Here is a 15,081-nt window from a genome sequence, read left to right on the forward strand (position 1 = left end):
CATCTGATTTATTTCATGCCAGGAAAGGCACATTCATACACTGAATTCAATTGTTTTAATAGGCTATATAATGTTATATGCATCTACATTCAGGCAGTGCATATAATATGATTCCCTTGAATAAATGCCACAATAACATTAACATATTTTGTTAACCACAAAAAGATATAGCACATATGAGCACTGACAATTTATATATGCACACTTTTAGCATAAGGAGAAGTACATGTGCACCCTGTAGTCCATACAGTTTTACTGACCTTTTACACCAAAAGAGACATACAGTACTTTGCATCAGCAGCACTTGTTGGTTTTTATAAAGTCCATAGAGAATATATAATGTTTTAGAGCCGGTTCCATTTATTCCCAAACTATTTCTGTTCATTTGTTCCTGTTGCATAAATCCAGTCATCTCGCATCTGCACTCTCTCTTAAAATGCATATATAACAGACCAGCATGAAGAGCACAAAAGTCCCTTTTTTTGTTGTTTTTTTTCTTAACCTCCTAGGACCCTGCGTCCACATATGTGGACATCACATTTTGGGTTATTTAGACCAAAATACTCAATTTTGCTTTACAAGGTCCTGATATCCACTTACGAGAAAATTTTAAATGAATGTGCTCATATGTGGCTCTTGTTTTTCTTAAAAACAAAAATAAGGTAAAAAAAAATAAATCTAGTAATTCTTTGTTTTTACGTTCATCGGGCCCCAATATGTCCAAATATCAAAGAGAAACTAAAAATGCATGCCGTGGAAGAGTTCAGGTCTTAGGAGGTTAAGGGGATTTTCCGCCTTTGGCAGATTCATATTTGGGCTTCCTCTAACTTACATCCTCTGTTACACATAACAGTAATCTATCCAGTCAACAGATAAGCACTGTCAGGGAGAATCAGACTGTGCTTTTATTCACACTTTACTGTCCCACTATGAGACAAAGCAACATTCACGAATGAATGTCTAACAGCGAGCAGCACGTCCTGCTCATTCCTTCAGTCCGACATGAGTAGATATACAGTGTAGGGTGGACGGGGAGCAGCAGGGTTAGGTAACGCACACGTGTTTCGCGATCAGTTATTAGCTTAAGACAACATTTGATCAGTTTGCTGCTGTAACGCCAAGATAAAAACAGAAATAAATAAACAATAATAATACTTACACACTGAGAGGAACCATTTCATTAAAAGACAATTGTGCTGGGAATTTATGGCAATATATTGCAACTGTCTGAAACAACCCTTGTGTATATATCTTTCCATACTCTGAACTCATGCAGGCTCTCAGTACTTTTTATCCTTAGGATAATATATATATATGTGTGTATATATGTATGGTATCGAGGCAATGGCTGTTAATCTGGAAGAGAATCTCTCTCGGCTTTGATGTTTGTTTTATGTTTTAATATTAACTATGAAATCGTTACACTTTAATACTGACGCATAGCATTTTTGATTTTGAGTTTAGTGCAAGGAAAGTTACTTGCTTCTGTCATTTGTTAATCAGTCAGATTGTGTGTCTGAGATGCTGTACACTGCATATTGTGTGAATGTGGTTCCAAAACAATATGGTACAAATATTTTTGTATGTGTGTGTTTCTCCTTCAATCATATTGTCATTTATGTAAGCATGTGACACAGTTATTATCCACATTTTACATGGACAGTGTAGTATATTTAATGCATTTAATCTATTTTTCCACTGTCTGCATTTAATCAAACACAATTATTCTGTTATAAATTGCTCTTCACCCTCCCTGATTCCTCGGTTGACTATGTTTGATGTTTTTTTTTTCTTCTCTTCCACTGAAAGCAGAGTTAAAATGGATAAATGAGCCATTTTATTAAGGTAGAACAGGAGCTCTTTTCTGCAGTACTTTACAGAATATATATGATGGAGGCGAGACGATTCCAACAGCGTTTCACGCCTTTTATGCCTCGTCGGTCAGTTCTTCACCACAAACATTTCATACACAAATCATGGTGCCTTTTACCTACAGACTTTGTGTTGGTTTGCAAACATGGTGAGATGGAGGACAAACTGGTATCGAAAAGCGTAGCAGAAACTGACTGTGTATCGGCGTCCGCCCCTCTCATCATACGTCCTTTCCCGCTTCATCTCGGAGCACCAGTGGTCATCTACATCCATAAGATGTGACCCTGTTTTAAACAGCTCTCAGCCTGGGAGCCTTAGGAATACATGCCAACTGCCGAAGAATAGGCCTTCTCCTTTGCTCTTTAATAAAACTTTATGCCTTGATGGTTATTTGTTCACAGGTTTACTGTTTTTCAGCGTGTGAAGAGTGTCACTGGCAGCGATCGCCTTCTCTGTGTCTGTCTTGCTGCCGCCTTTTCTTGACATGTCAGGCTCCCATAGAAAGAACTCATGCAGGAGGGTGTTGACAGTTTCAGGACACTCCATCATGACCATGTGACTTCCCTCTTCGATTACTTTTAAGAAAGCGAACAGGAGGATCTAAAAACCAGAGCCAAAATGGATAATCTTACAACAGATCCGAATCCAAAGCTATGAGACAATAACTAATAAATGAAACAAAATAGCTCTTGTTTGGATAAAGGTGTGATATACCTCTGCCATCCGCTGGTCCTCATCCATGGGCACAAACTTGTCACACATGCCATGAACCAGAAGAATGGGCACAGTGAGCTCGGCATGGTATACCTCGTCCCCCTCGGGCCAGTACTGACCGCTCATCATGGCTCGCAAAACGAACGGAGACACATTGAAGGCATTGCCCTGCTTCAAAAGCTGCTTTTCTTTGGCACCCTGACGGGCAAATCCAGCTCTGAAGATTAGAAAAAGAAAGAAAAAAACTTTACCAAAATCTCTTTCCTGTACATTTTAAAGATAGTTAACATTTTAAGCAAGCTATTATTTATCTATTACATCTGTCTGTCACAGTGTGTCACTACTGTTTGCAGCATCACAGCATCTTACTTGAGGAAGCTCCAGGCCAGACAAGGTGACAGACAGTGAAGGACACAAGATGGCAGTTGGAAGATGGAGCAGAGGCTGGGCTCCAGAGCTGTGGGACCCCCTCCATTGATCATTACTACCTTATGGACCAGATCGGGATATTCGTGCGCCAGGAAGGTACAAAATGACACTCTGGAAGAGATATAATGGGGTAGGTACAGCATGTTAATCACTGTACGCCACTGACTTTTCTAAGCTGACCCGTAACACAAGCATCTCACAAATCCTCACCCATATGAGTGGCCAATAAGAATGTTGCGTTTACGAGCATATCTCTTGAAGATGGCTCGCAGGTCCTCCGCGAGGGCATAAAAGGTATAAGCTGCTGCAATCTGTGGCGCTGTGCTTGCTCCGTGACCTGCCAAATCTGGCGCAATGACCTCGTAGCCCAGGCGGGAGAAGAAGTCCAGCTGGCTGCTCCAGATGTCAAGAGATCCTCCGACGCCATGCACGAAGAACAGTGCTACATCCGAGTGCGTTCCTTTGCAGCTCGAGATCATCCTCTTGGAGTCTATTAAAACTGTGCGCTTGGGTTTGCGACGGCGGCGGCGTGGAGGCGGAGCAGGTTTATGTTCCCCAGGTGGTGGAGGAACTGGAGGAGGAACAGGGTTGGGGTCTGGAGAAGAGGCTATGTCTTTGTAGTCAGCAAGCTCCACCTCTACAGTGCTGCAAGGCTCTAAATCCCCATCCTGACACTGCAGAATCTCAGAGTGCAAAACATCCCCGAGATTTTCGATCACCAGCTGGCCATTTCGGTAGACTGTGATCTTCCTCTTGCAGTGGACAATGCTGCCACTGTCGCCGTCATTATTAGATATGGGAGAATCTTTATCATAACAGTCAACATCTGCATTGTTCTTTTCAGCAACTTGTTTTTCTGTTTCTATGGGTTGGCGCTCGGGGACGATATGCCGCACTCTCAGGACTCTCCCAGGTTTCACCTCCACATACTCAAAACCATCAGAGGGTTCTGATGACTCCAGGGGCAAGACTAGATTGGCAGTCTTCCCAGTCAGGCAGCACAGTATCCCTTCAGTGATGCTAGTCAGCATGGTGTTTCCCTGCAGGAACAACATCACACAGACACAAATAAAACATATCAGTACTCTGATGCTTCCTTTGAAATGTGGGAAAAAAATATTTTTCATGTCTTGCCCTACTTTTCACAGCTCATTTAGTGTCACAGTTTCAAACATTCAAGCATTCTAACTTGTTCCATTTGCAGTGCTTTGCCAATGGCATTGGCTGCACTGCAAGAAATTGGACCCAGCTTGATTCCTACAAAACTGAACCCAAGCTGTTTCCTAGCAACAGAGACACAATGAAAAGGCTTTCTTTATCCTTCATCAGTCCAGAGCCAGAAAGAAAGTACGCCAAAATAAAGGGTACTTTAACACATTTCTGCTCCGGTCCATTCGCACCAGAACCTCTCGCCATAAGAACAGTTTCTTCCCCTCTGCTGTTGGACACATGAACAATAAACGTACGACTGTTCCCACCACTAACACATGACCCTACGCTGTGTTCACTGCATCATTCCATGTTTGGCACTGATCACCACCTGCACTCATGCATATATCTTTCTACGTAGCACTTTTAATTCTTATTCTTACTTTTATTTTTTCATGTCTATATAAGCGCAATTTATGACAGTATGTTTGCACTGAAGCACCGCAGCAATTTCCTAATGTTGTAAACCTGCTCAACATTTGGCAATAAAACCCTTTCTGATTCTGATTCTGATTTCAAAATCAATAGCCATATTATATCCAACAGAGCTGTTGAAGTCTCTACTAACACACTCACCTCAGTGACTCACCTGGCTTGACATTCTGATGCATTCAACAAACAACTGCAAAGCAGTATTTGCACCACACACCATGTAAAAAACCTAGGCCAAGCTAGATGTCTGCTATTAATAACCCCTCCATTTCACAAGGTCAGAATCAGGATATATATAAATAGAGAACTCCAGTCAGAGGGCATGACTGTACACATGTCTGCGGACTGTGTGTCTCACGACAACGTGATAGCAGTTTTCCAAACTGCGTTCTTTCCAGCGGGAGATGAGAGCTGGTTTCTATGTTTCCGTTCAGGTCCAGCCACTGCTTGACAGTCTGCTGTCAGCAGCACAAACACACACGTTAGTGTCCCCACTTTTGATACAAAACACAGTTATCTCTAGGAAACACACAAGGCTGAGTCACATCTTCAGTAGCTGGTGAGACTTTATTGTTTACTTGTTTGTTTCCTTGTTTAAGGAACTGCTGTTGTGTCTATGCACTATGTATGCATTATCTGCACTATCATTCAGCACACTTTTGTGTGAATGCAAAGTGATCTCACTGGATGCAAAATGAACCCTTATTTTTACACACAAATTGAAAACCCTTGTAACATTTGAGTTGAGCTGCATTCGCAACTCATCACCATTTAGCATTATGTGCATTATTGTAGGATATTTGTGCATTCCCCTATATTATTGTGCGTTTTGGCAAAGTATACTGAGAAGTACAAAATAGTACATGTTGTTTACATCTTTATTGTCTTCCAATCATGCTGGGTGCTTAGTATATTTAATGATTGGTACCTTGACAGGTTTAAAGAAATATAAAAACAAAATGTAAATAGTGGGAATGATTATTTGTTGGTGGATGTCTGTGGAAATCTGACAAAAACAAATCCTTTAGGTATATTTTTGTATATTGTGCACGTGCCAGTTTTTCACCTTACATTAAAACAGAACATCAACACAAGAAGCAAAATCCTCCCCAAAGAGCAAGGTTATTACCATGCTAGTCTGCAAAAATAAAATAAAACAAAACAAAAAACCCAAAAACACATAGATAAAAAATATTCTACATGGCCACCGACAATCAACAGATCGGCACAAAACAAACTACAGCAGCACAAACCCAACAGTCCTCCCACTTAAATCTGGGCTTCTCTTCCTGACCTACAATTCTCCAATCCCACCAGCAGGTCTGGAACATGGCTGTGGGGAGCAATGTAATGGTTTCCGCGACATCCAACCTCGACCAAAGTCAGGGCTGAAGGTTACTCAGCCATGTTGAAGTTGTTTGTTTTGTGTGTCTGCATTGCAGAATATTTAGGTTGACAGGCCTGCCAACTCTTACAGTAACACACATTCGGTACACTGTGTGCTGCTGCATTTCCATAACAAGAGTCTAGCAGAGTGAGGCGCAGTCTGTCAAGATGCACGTGAAGTGAGTGGCCTATATTTTCAACATGAGACCGTTATGTTAAAAACGCCTGATTCACAAACATTTAGCGGCTTGGCTCCTACAACAACACATTATTATTATTATTTTAAACAATTTATACATCGCAATAAGATTCAAATACTCACAAATATACGCACCAAAAATGTTTATATAAATATTTATATATATAACAGCTTTAGGCTTCACAAATAGTGCGCTTTGAATGATACTGCTTGTATTATTCATAATCTGTTATTATTTTAATCCTGTCTCAGGCGAAATGCATGCATGCATCATGCGTGCAGCCGTTTATTGGCGCTGATATGCTGCACAGTAAACATCAGGTATCCAGATGCCACAGAGCAATACAAAAAAAGCTAAAACAAAACCAAAACCAAAAGATTTGCATTACCTGCAGAAGTACTGATGATTAAGGTGATGAGAAACCTGCACCCAAAGATGACAGTCAAGGGCCGACCACACAGTATCGAGAACGGCGTTGCATCTGGCGCAACAATTTGTCTACGCTAGAGATGCTGCAAAACAGTAAAAGCTCCTTATTGGCCCAATTAGACCGTCATTACAGACCGCAGGGGGGCATGGAGTGAAGATAAAGCATGCATCCATAAAAGAGTGCCACTGGTAGTTTAGTGATATACCCATTACGAAAACAGACGCCCGTGTTTTTCTCGCTTCCTCTGCATCCACTGCGCACTCGGGCCAGACCCTACCCAGCCCTGCTGCCCTTGAATCCGCAGCACCAGCAGCAATCTTCGGGTATTTTCGCTGCTGAGTGGCGGTGGGGAGGGCGAATAGAAAGCAGTTGTATATTGAGGAGGCCAATGAGAGGCGCCTGTTTGCTTGTTGCTAGGGCTGACAGGCCAGCAAAAAAAGAAAGAAAAAAAAGGGGAAAGACTGTGTGGTCCTGCCTGGGCGCTGAAAAGGAGACAAATGATAAAAATGACTGTCCGGCTAATTTATCTAAATTAATTGGGCTGGCACGTGACCACAGTCGGGGCTCTGCGTGGGGTCTTATTTCAAATCCCACATCTGATTGCGGACTATGATCATAAAGTGTCACCTGAGAACGAGTTATTGTTGCCTCACCACCAAGGACAGACGTGACCTTTCAGTTTTAATCTAACACATTTCGAGCAGTGCCCCCTTCTTGAACTCACATAGCAAATTGGTAGGCCTGCTGCTGTGACAGTCCAGTGCCAGTCACTGGAAAGCAATCTGTGACGTTTATTGGGCGGAGAGCCCGTGAGCCAACTGGGTGCTTTGTTTTATTGCTTGGCGTAAATAATCATTGGTTTATCTGTTTGTATCTGTGTTTTGGACAATTAAAATTCAATTTTAAAAAATTAGGCCTTTATCACTGATACCGGCCTAAAAACAAAACGTGCGTCAGTTCTTTTCAGGATTCCTACCGTGTGCAGATTATTCACGAAACATCATCACTGTAATCATAATGTACTGCACAAAGGGATGACTTTAAGCAACAGCTTGGTTATGGAAAAGTACTGAAACCGACTGTCAGTAGAGAGACCTTCAGAATTTGTGTTTGCACATCTCTGCTTCTGTGTGTATTGTCTTATCACAGGGTGGTCTTTTACATCAAAGGCTAGCCTGAAGTTAATGTTAAATGACTAAAGTTTTAGATTAAAATATAGCAACAATGCAAAAAGCAGACCCTCCAAAATGCAGGTGAATTACACATATAACATTCTAGATGGCCACCAGAGCACTCAACAGCAATTACACTTCCAGCTCAAGGAGTCCTCAGTCAGCATGCCAGGATAGACTATACAGAAACTTTATTATAAAAACATCTTCTCACATCTAAAGCTCACAAGCTCAAACTGAGCGTTAGAGTGAGGAAGAAAGGTCATTTAAGTGACTTTGAAAGTAGAATGGTTGCTATTGTCAGACAGAGTATTTCAGAAACTGCTGATCTACTGGGATTTCCAAAACATGGAAGAATGGCCTGAAAATGAAAAAATATCTAATAAGCGGCAGCTCTCTTAGAGAAAATGCTTTGTTGATGTGAGAGGTCAGGGGAGAATGGCTGAACTGCTTTGAGCTAATTGGAAGGCAATGGTAACTCAAATCCCTACTCTTTATAACCAAGGTATGAAGGAGAGCACTATTGAATGCACAATATGCCAAGATTTGAAGCAGTTAAGCTACAGAAGACTGCAGATTCAGCTAAGAACAGGAAAATGAGGACATAGTTTACACATGTTACCAAATCTTGACCAAAGCATGGATCCACCCTGCCTGGTATCAACAATTCAGGCTGGTGTTGGTACGATGGTGTTTTCTGGGCACATTTTATGCTGCTTAGTAAGAACTGAGCACACAGCCTAGATGACTGTTGTTGATCACTATGCCCATCTCATTGCTATGACCACTGTGTATCCATCTTCAGGCTGCACCCAGCAGAATAATACACCCTAAAGTCAAATAATCTCAAATGGCTTTCTTGAACATGACAGTGTGTTCACTGTACTCCATAATCACCACATCTCAATCCAAAAGAGCATCTTTGAGATGTGGTAGAACAGGAGATTAGGATCATGGATGTGAAAACAACAGATATGCAGCAACTGTGTAATGCGCATGCCAACATGGACCAGAAAAATGTTTCCAACACCTTGTTGAATTTATGCCATGAAGAATTAAGGCTGAATTAAGGCGATAGGGGGTTCAACCTGGCACAAGCAATGTAAAACTCATAACATGTCTGGTGGGTCATTCACCCTATTAGAGCAGTTAGAATATACAAATGCTAAATACCTTACACCAACGTAAATGTTGTGTAAAAACTTAAAAAAAAAGTCAGTCCAACGGGACCAAAAGCAGTTGTACCGTGACTCAGAGTAATATCCAAAAATACCTCATTTTAATGTAACCATTTCTGTGGATCTTACACGCTGGGATCAGTAGGTGGCAGCATTCACTTTTGCAGTCTTTCAACAAAACCAAAGAAGAAGAAGCAGACCTGCCTGTGACATTCACTGCTCTCATGTCGGTGTCATCTGTACATTCCTAAATATCTCAAAATGAACATTATGCTGTCCTCATTTTCCCGACTGCGTGGTCTAACTCACGTGCGTAGGTAAGCGACTTAAGTTATTTGCACGCGAGGTTAACCCCGAAGCAAACAGTGTTTCTTTATGAGGCTAACATTGAAAAGCTAGCTTGGTAATCAGTTAGCAGCATGGCTAGTTGCAGTTAACCTGGATAGATACTCATGGGAACTTCTATTTAGTCAAGCAATGGCTAAACCAAACACTACTGATTTACATTTATAGGCGATGTTACGTTTAATTGCTAATAAGCAGTGTGGGCATGGGGAAAAACACAGAGTAATAATGTTTGCTATAAAGAACTTTTGAAAAACAGTTTTGGGGGGTGACTGAAACACTTTTCTGCTCTAATTTTTGCACAAGTTATTTTATCCGTACAGTATTCTGCTTGCATATGTTATGTAGAGGAGACCGGGGCCAGTTGTAGCGATCTGTTATTCAAAGCGGGACCAACTTTCTTTGATCATGCTCATTATGGTTGATCAGCCTACTCTAAATATAGGTGTTGTTTGCTATAATGCAAGATTTTAACATGGAACCTTTTTATTGTCCCAGGTAAATATCGTATTCAAGTAAAATGCACTTATAACTCAACACAAAGACTTAAAACCTATTTTGTAGAAGCTAGAACTGTTGTAAAGTTTCTGCAAAAACAGAAATGGATGTCTTGAATGTATACTCTACAATAACACACACACACACACACACACACACACACACACACACACACACACACACACACAAAAGAAACACACACACTCGTGTGTGTGTGTGTGTTTCTTTTATGAAAATATGACCAGTATATTTCACGTAGTCTGTGAGCTATCAAGGAAAATGTAAAAGATGTTATAATTGCCCCCGGTCCACCACTCTTTAAGACAACCTGCACTAAATTTTGTTTGCAAATTCTTAATTAGCCCCTTTATTGTAAATATTGAAGCAGTACAACTGATATAATGCTGTTGTGAAAAAATGAAACCGTACACATAAACTTCATTATGATAAATGGATTTACAACTTGCACGACGTTACTGTATTATTGTGGCATAATTTTGAAATTAGAGTAACATATTTCAACAACATTTTAATCTTTGTTCTTCCAACAGCATTCCCACAGCAGACCTAACTGGAACCTCTTACCTTAGATCGTTCAGCAGCTGGATTGGTCCTGGAGCAGCTGCTAGAACACAGGTTTTCAAAGCTTCAGATACAATTTCTTCACAAGCTGAAGGTTCAGGAGTGTTTCAGCAGGTTCCCTGGCAGTACCAGCAGGTACGGACCCGGAAAAGAGGCACCGAGTATCAGCCCAAAAACATCAAACGAAAGAGAACCCACGGCTGGATCAAAAGGATCAGCTCACAAGGAGGCATCGAAGTGATTCTGCGGCGGATGTTGAAAGGACGGAAATCGCTCACACACTGAAAGTTCCCAATGGAAGATTTGACTTTAAAGAAACAGACCTTGGTTCTTATATGCTGAAGGTGCTCAGCATGCAGCAAAGAACTTGTGTATTGGGTTAACTGGTGTGATACTGGGTGTGGTCTGGGTCTGGCAGTTCCACAGTATTGGTCTTGAGAGTGTAAATGTGCCCTGTAGTTTTGCCCACCCTCTCTGGTCAGGGCGGTTTTGGTAAAAGTCATTAGGTGTTAGCACATTTGTGTGACTTCATTTCTTTTTCTTTTTGAGTAAACATTGTTGACTTAAAGAAAAATGTTCCTATAATAAAATTATTTTCCAGAATCAGCATGGTTGGCCTGAAAATGAAAATACCACCTTCACTTCTGTTAGTTTTGTCCTGTTTAGAATGGCTTTTGTAGAGTCGCTGTGCTCATGAGCATGATCAGTTCATTTGCAGCAAAAAAATAAGTCTGTGTTACCTTAGTTGACACAAAAAGGTATATACATTATTTATTCTGCATATCTGATAAATGTGTATTGTGCTTGAGTAAATGAAACATCACAACAGTGGCCTAAAAAAACTAAAGATTGCCCTTTGGTTTGTACCAAAAAGCTCCTTTTTTGATATTTGACAGATACAGAGGCTCAGAATTAACTGGACGATTGACTAACAATCAGTTTTGTGGCCAGATTGGCCCTGTTTCGTCATTAGTCCGTGACAAAATCACTAAAAAGTGATCAGATAACACTTCAGTGCAAATGAATAATGACCCAAAGCATACTGCAAAAGCAAGGCAAGAGTTTGTCAAAAGGAAACAGTGTGGTATTCTTTAATGGCCAACCCGACAGAGCATGCTTTCAGGTATTATATACAAAACCAAAGGCAGGGAGACCCACAAACAAGTGGCAACTGAAGGCGGCTGCCATCAAGACCTAGCAGAACATCCCAACAAATCAGAACCAGAAGTACTTTACTCTTTTGTACTCCTTGGTATAACTCTCAAACATGCATCTAATTTAGAAGGTCTTCATTTAGGCTGTACAAATAGTTTGTTGCTCTAAAAAAGTCCTCCCTAAAGCTAGGACATCTTACTATTTATCAAATAAGAACAACCCTAGGTTTCTCTTCAGCACTGCATTCAGGCGAACAGAATCCAAGCTCTGTTCAAACATTTCCCTTAACCTTAACTAGTAATGACTTCATGAGTTATTTACAAATAAAAATGTAACCATTACAAAAATAGTCACAGCCATGCCACAGATGCATTTTTAAGAACAGCAACTGCTGATATATCTTAGTTTACTTCAATAATGTCTTCCCCTTAACCATCAATCTGTCTTTTAGACCACACTGACCCCTCTTGAAACAGTAGTTGTTAAAGAGCTTGCTGCAGAGTTAGAGTTTGTGCCAAGATTTAGTGCATCATAGCACAGCACTAGTGAAAGTTATGAATGATTTTCTGGCCTCTGGCAGGGAACTTTATTTCTATGTTTTCCTATTAGACCTCAGTATTTTACTACAGAGAGATTTTACTACACACTGTTGCTTTTACACTGCACTGATAGACTACAGTTTGGTTATGTAAATGGGGAGTCTTCACACACAAGTTAATCATGTATAACATTGACCAGTACTTTTTACATTGTACATGCTTCCCCTAGGCAACATTATTAGAAAACACTGCAAAAGTGTCCATATTTTCATTCATATACAGATGACACTCAGCTTTAAGCAACAGAGCTAGATGACACGATTCTAGTTAAAGACATAAAGGTCTGGATGATTTCTGATTTCCTGCTTCTAAATGCAGATAAAACTGAGGTTGTAGTACTTGGCCCTAAAAATCTTAGAAATATGGTCTGTTATCAGATACCTACTCTGGATGGCATTACCTTGGCCTCCAGTAACAAGGTGGTTTCATTTTTGACCACAACATGTTCTAGAGTGAGCGCATCAAACAAATATATAGGACTGCCTTCATTCATTTGTGCAACATCTCTAAAATTAGAAAAATCTTTTGTCAGAGTGACACTAAAACAAGTTCAACCATTTTCAAAATCAAGATTGCTACATATCACTTAAAATCCAGAAAATCCCATTAGGCTCCACCCAATCTTAAATCATTACACTAATCAAAATATAAGAGAAGGTCATTTATTTCCTTGAAAAATGCAATCAAAAAACATTCATGACCAACACAGACTGTTGGTTATAAATTGTTAATGCTACCCAGTCACATGCAAAGTGTTAAGGCCAGTGCGTGACCCACTTGCCACTGGGACACAAACTTCAATACAAGAGCAGTAAATGTCAGAGTAATGACTAATGTCACAAACTAACTATGTACCATTACCAATTTTAATTCATACTAAATATAAATATGCAGTGTTGGGAAGGTTACTTTTAAAATGTATTCCATTACAGAATACAGAATACATGCCTCAAAATGTATTCTGTAACGTATTCCGTTACGTTACTCAATGACAGTAACGTATTCTGAATACTTTGGATTACTTAATAGATTATCATGCTTTTTACAACAATGTGAATGTACTATTGCTGTGTGATTTATTACTATTACTGAAGGTCCGCGACTCCGAACTGTAGTAAAGGGACCTCTGACTAATACGGCGGGGTCCCTGTCGGCTCGTAGCCGAAAAATAGCTTTACTTTGTTGTGTGGGTCAACTTTTCTTGCGAGAGACAGAGAGAGACGTTGAAAGACTGCTCCAACGGAACTTATTGTTTTCGGAGGAAAACACGAACACGGTGTACAGTCGAGTCTTAATAGCTTACTTACAACTGGGCTCGTCAGGCACTCTTCTTGGCTGAAGTGGTTATTATTATATTTACATGCTTCCAGCTCCCGTTTTTCCTCGATGACAACTCCAACCTTTCCACTCCCCTTTTTCTCTCTCCCTCCTCGCGCTCACAGACCCATAATGTGTATGGCAGTCCATTCTCCCTGCAACACGGACTACACTGGCCATGATGCTACATTCTTTAGAGCTATGCTTGTAGCATTCTGCCTGTTAGCTTAGCACAACAACAACAACGAAAAGGCGCTCTCTCACCCAGGAAACACACAGTCGCAGAGAGAGAGAGAGAGCGTCGCCCTGTAACCATGGCAACCGTAGCGCTGCCGCCTGGAACAACAGAACGTAGCTGTCAAACAAAACCCAAACAGTCCTGACCCGCGACAAAATGAAACAGGAAAGTACCGCAGTGTAATCCATTTATTTCAACAAAGTAACTGTATTCTGAATACCACCTTTTTAAACGGTAACTGTAACGGAATACAGTTACTCATATTTTGTATTTTAAATACGTAACGGCGGTACATGTATTCCGTTACTCCCCAATACTGTAAATATGAAGCTGTAGGTAGTGATTTAATTTCAAACTGAACTTGTTATTGCTGCCGACCACCTGCAGTACCTTCGCAGCCCACCAGGGGTCCCCAGCCCAAACTTTGAGAATCACTTCATACATTTATGAAGACAGCGCTTCACAGTGCAAATGAATAATGAGCCAAAGAGTTCCTCAAAAGAAAATGATGTGGTATTATTCAATAGTCAACCCAACAGAACATGCTTTCAGGTATTATATACAAAACTGTTGGCAGAGAGACCCACAAATAAGTGGCAACTGAAGGTGGCTGCAGCCAAGACCTAGCAGAACATCCCCATCCTGGACTGTCATACATTATTCTCAGGCTGTCCTAAAAACTCCCTGAAAAGCCTTCATTTAATCCCAAATAGTCTGTATGTTTATTGTCCACTACTGTATTTAATCATTAGTTATTATTAAACTCTGGCTCTTTCTCCCATAGTGTGTCTTTTGTCCTGTCTCTCTGCTTTCTTCTCTTTCCACTTACACTTAACTGGTCTTGGCAGATGGCTGGCCCTTCCTGAACCTGGTTCTGTCAGAGGTTTCTTCCTGTAAAAAAGAGTTCTTCCATGAAGTGCTTGCTCTTAGGGGGATATCTGATTGTTAGGGTTTCTTTCTAATATTCTAATATAAAACATATTGAGGCGACTATTATTGTGAATTAGTGCTATTTAAAAGAAAACTGAAATGAATTCAAATGTTTAAATGTTTTAAATCAATTAAATTGTGTTGTAGCTCTTCAAATATGAGTTTAAAGGTAGGCTTTGTCTTGGTTTTTTTTTGGGGGGGGGGGGGGGGGGGTGAACATTTACAGTTTAACACCCTTGCAATATTCTTAAACCATTATTGTAATTCATTTTAACTGAATATACACGACAGGAATCAGTCCGATCACTAAATTAATGTTATTATTATTATAGCTTGTTTTATGCTGCTGTATAATCTGCGTTTTTAACACTCCCTCCCTCTGTGTGCAGATCCCC

The 15,081-nt window shown here is 40.5% G+C and overlaps 1 protein-coding gene across 2 annotated transcripts; it reads right to left on the reverse strand.

The window, feature by feature from the left end:
• On the reverse strand, positions 1-14,628 carry LOC308383743 (protein ABHD8-like). Of its 2 annotated transcripts, none has more exons than XM_080861837.1 (5): positions 13,509-14,628; positions 3,226-4,055; positions 2,956-3,126; positions 2,587-2,803; positions 1-2,472 (listed from the first exon to the last, which is right to left on the reverse strand). In XM_080861837.1, the coding sequence occupies exons 2-5, from the start codon at positions 4,044-4,046 to the stop codon at positions 2,260-2,262; spliced, it is 1,422 nt and encodes a 473-aa protein (XP_080717963.1). In that variant the 5' UTR covers positions 4,047-4,055; positions 13,509-14,628; the 3' UTR covers positions 1-2,259. The 2 variants fall into 2 exon arrangements, with proteins under 2 accessions (XP_080717963.1, XP_080717962.1); XM_080861836.1 differs by lacking the exon at positions 13,509-14,628 and adding an exon at positions 6,631-6,954.
• Positions 14,629-15,081: the final 453 nt, after the last annotated feature.

This window comes from Rhamphochromis sp. 'chilingali' (assembly GCF_963969265.1).
Source record: "Rhamphochromis sp. 'chilingali' genome assembly, chromosome: 16".
Classification (NCBI taxonomy): domain Eukaryota; kingdom Metazoa; phylum Chordata; class Actinopteri; order Cichliformes; family Cichlidae; genus Rhamphochromis; species Rhamphochromis sp. 'chilingali'.

Excerpts from the sequence above, each read along its gene's own strand:
- LOC308383743 (XM_080861837.1), bottom strand. The coding sequence starts at position 4,046 with ATGCTGACTAGCATCACTGAAGGGATACTGTGCTGCCTGACTGGGAAG. Across the intron at positions 3,127-3,225 it reads CTTATTGGCCACTCATATGG|AGTGTCATTTTGTACCTTCC; the intron begins GTGAGGATTTGT and ends TATCTCTTCCAG. Across the intron at positions 2,473-2,586 it reads AGGACCAGCGGATGGCAGAG|ATCCTCCTGTTCGCTTTCTT; the intron begins GTATATCACACC and ends TCTGGTTTTTAG.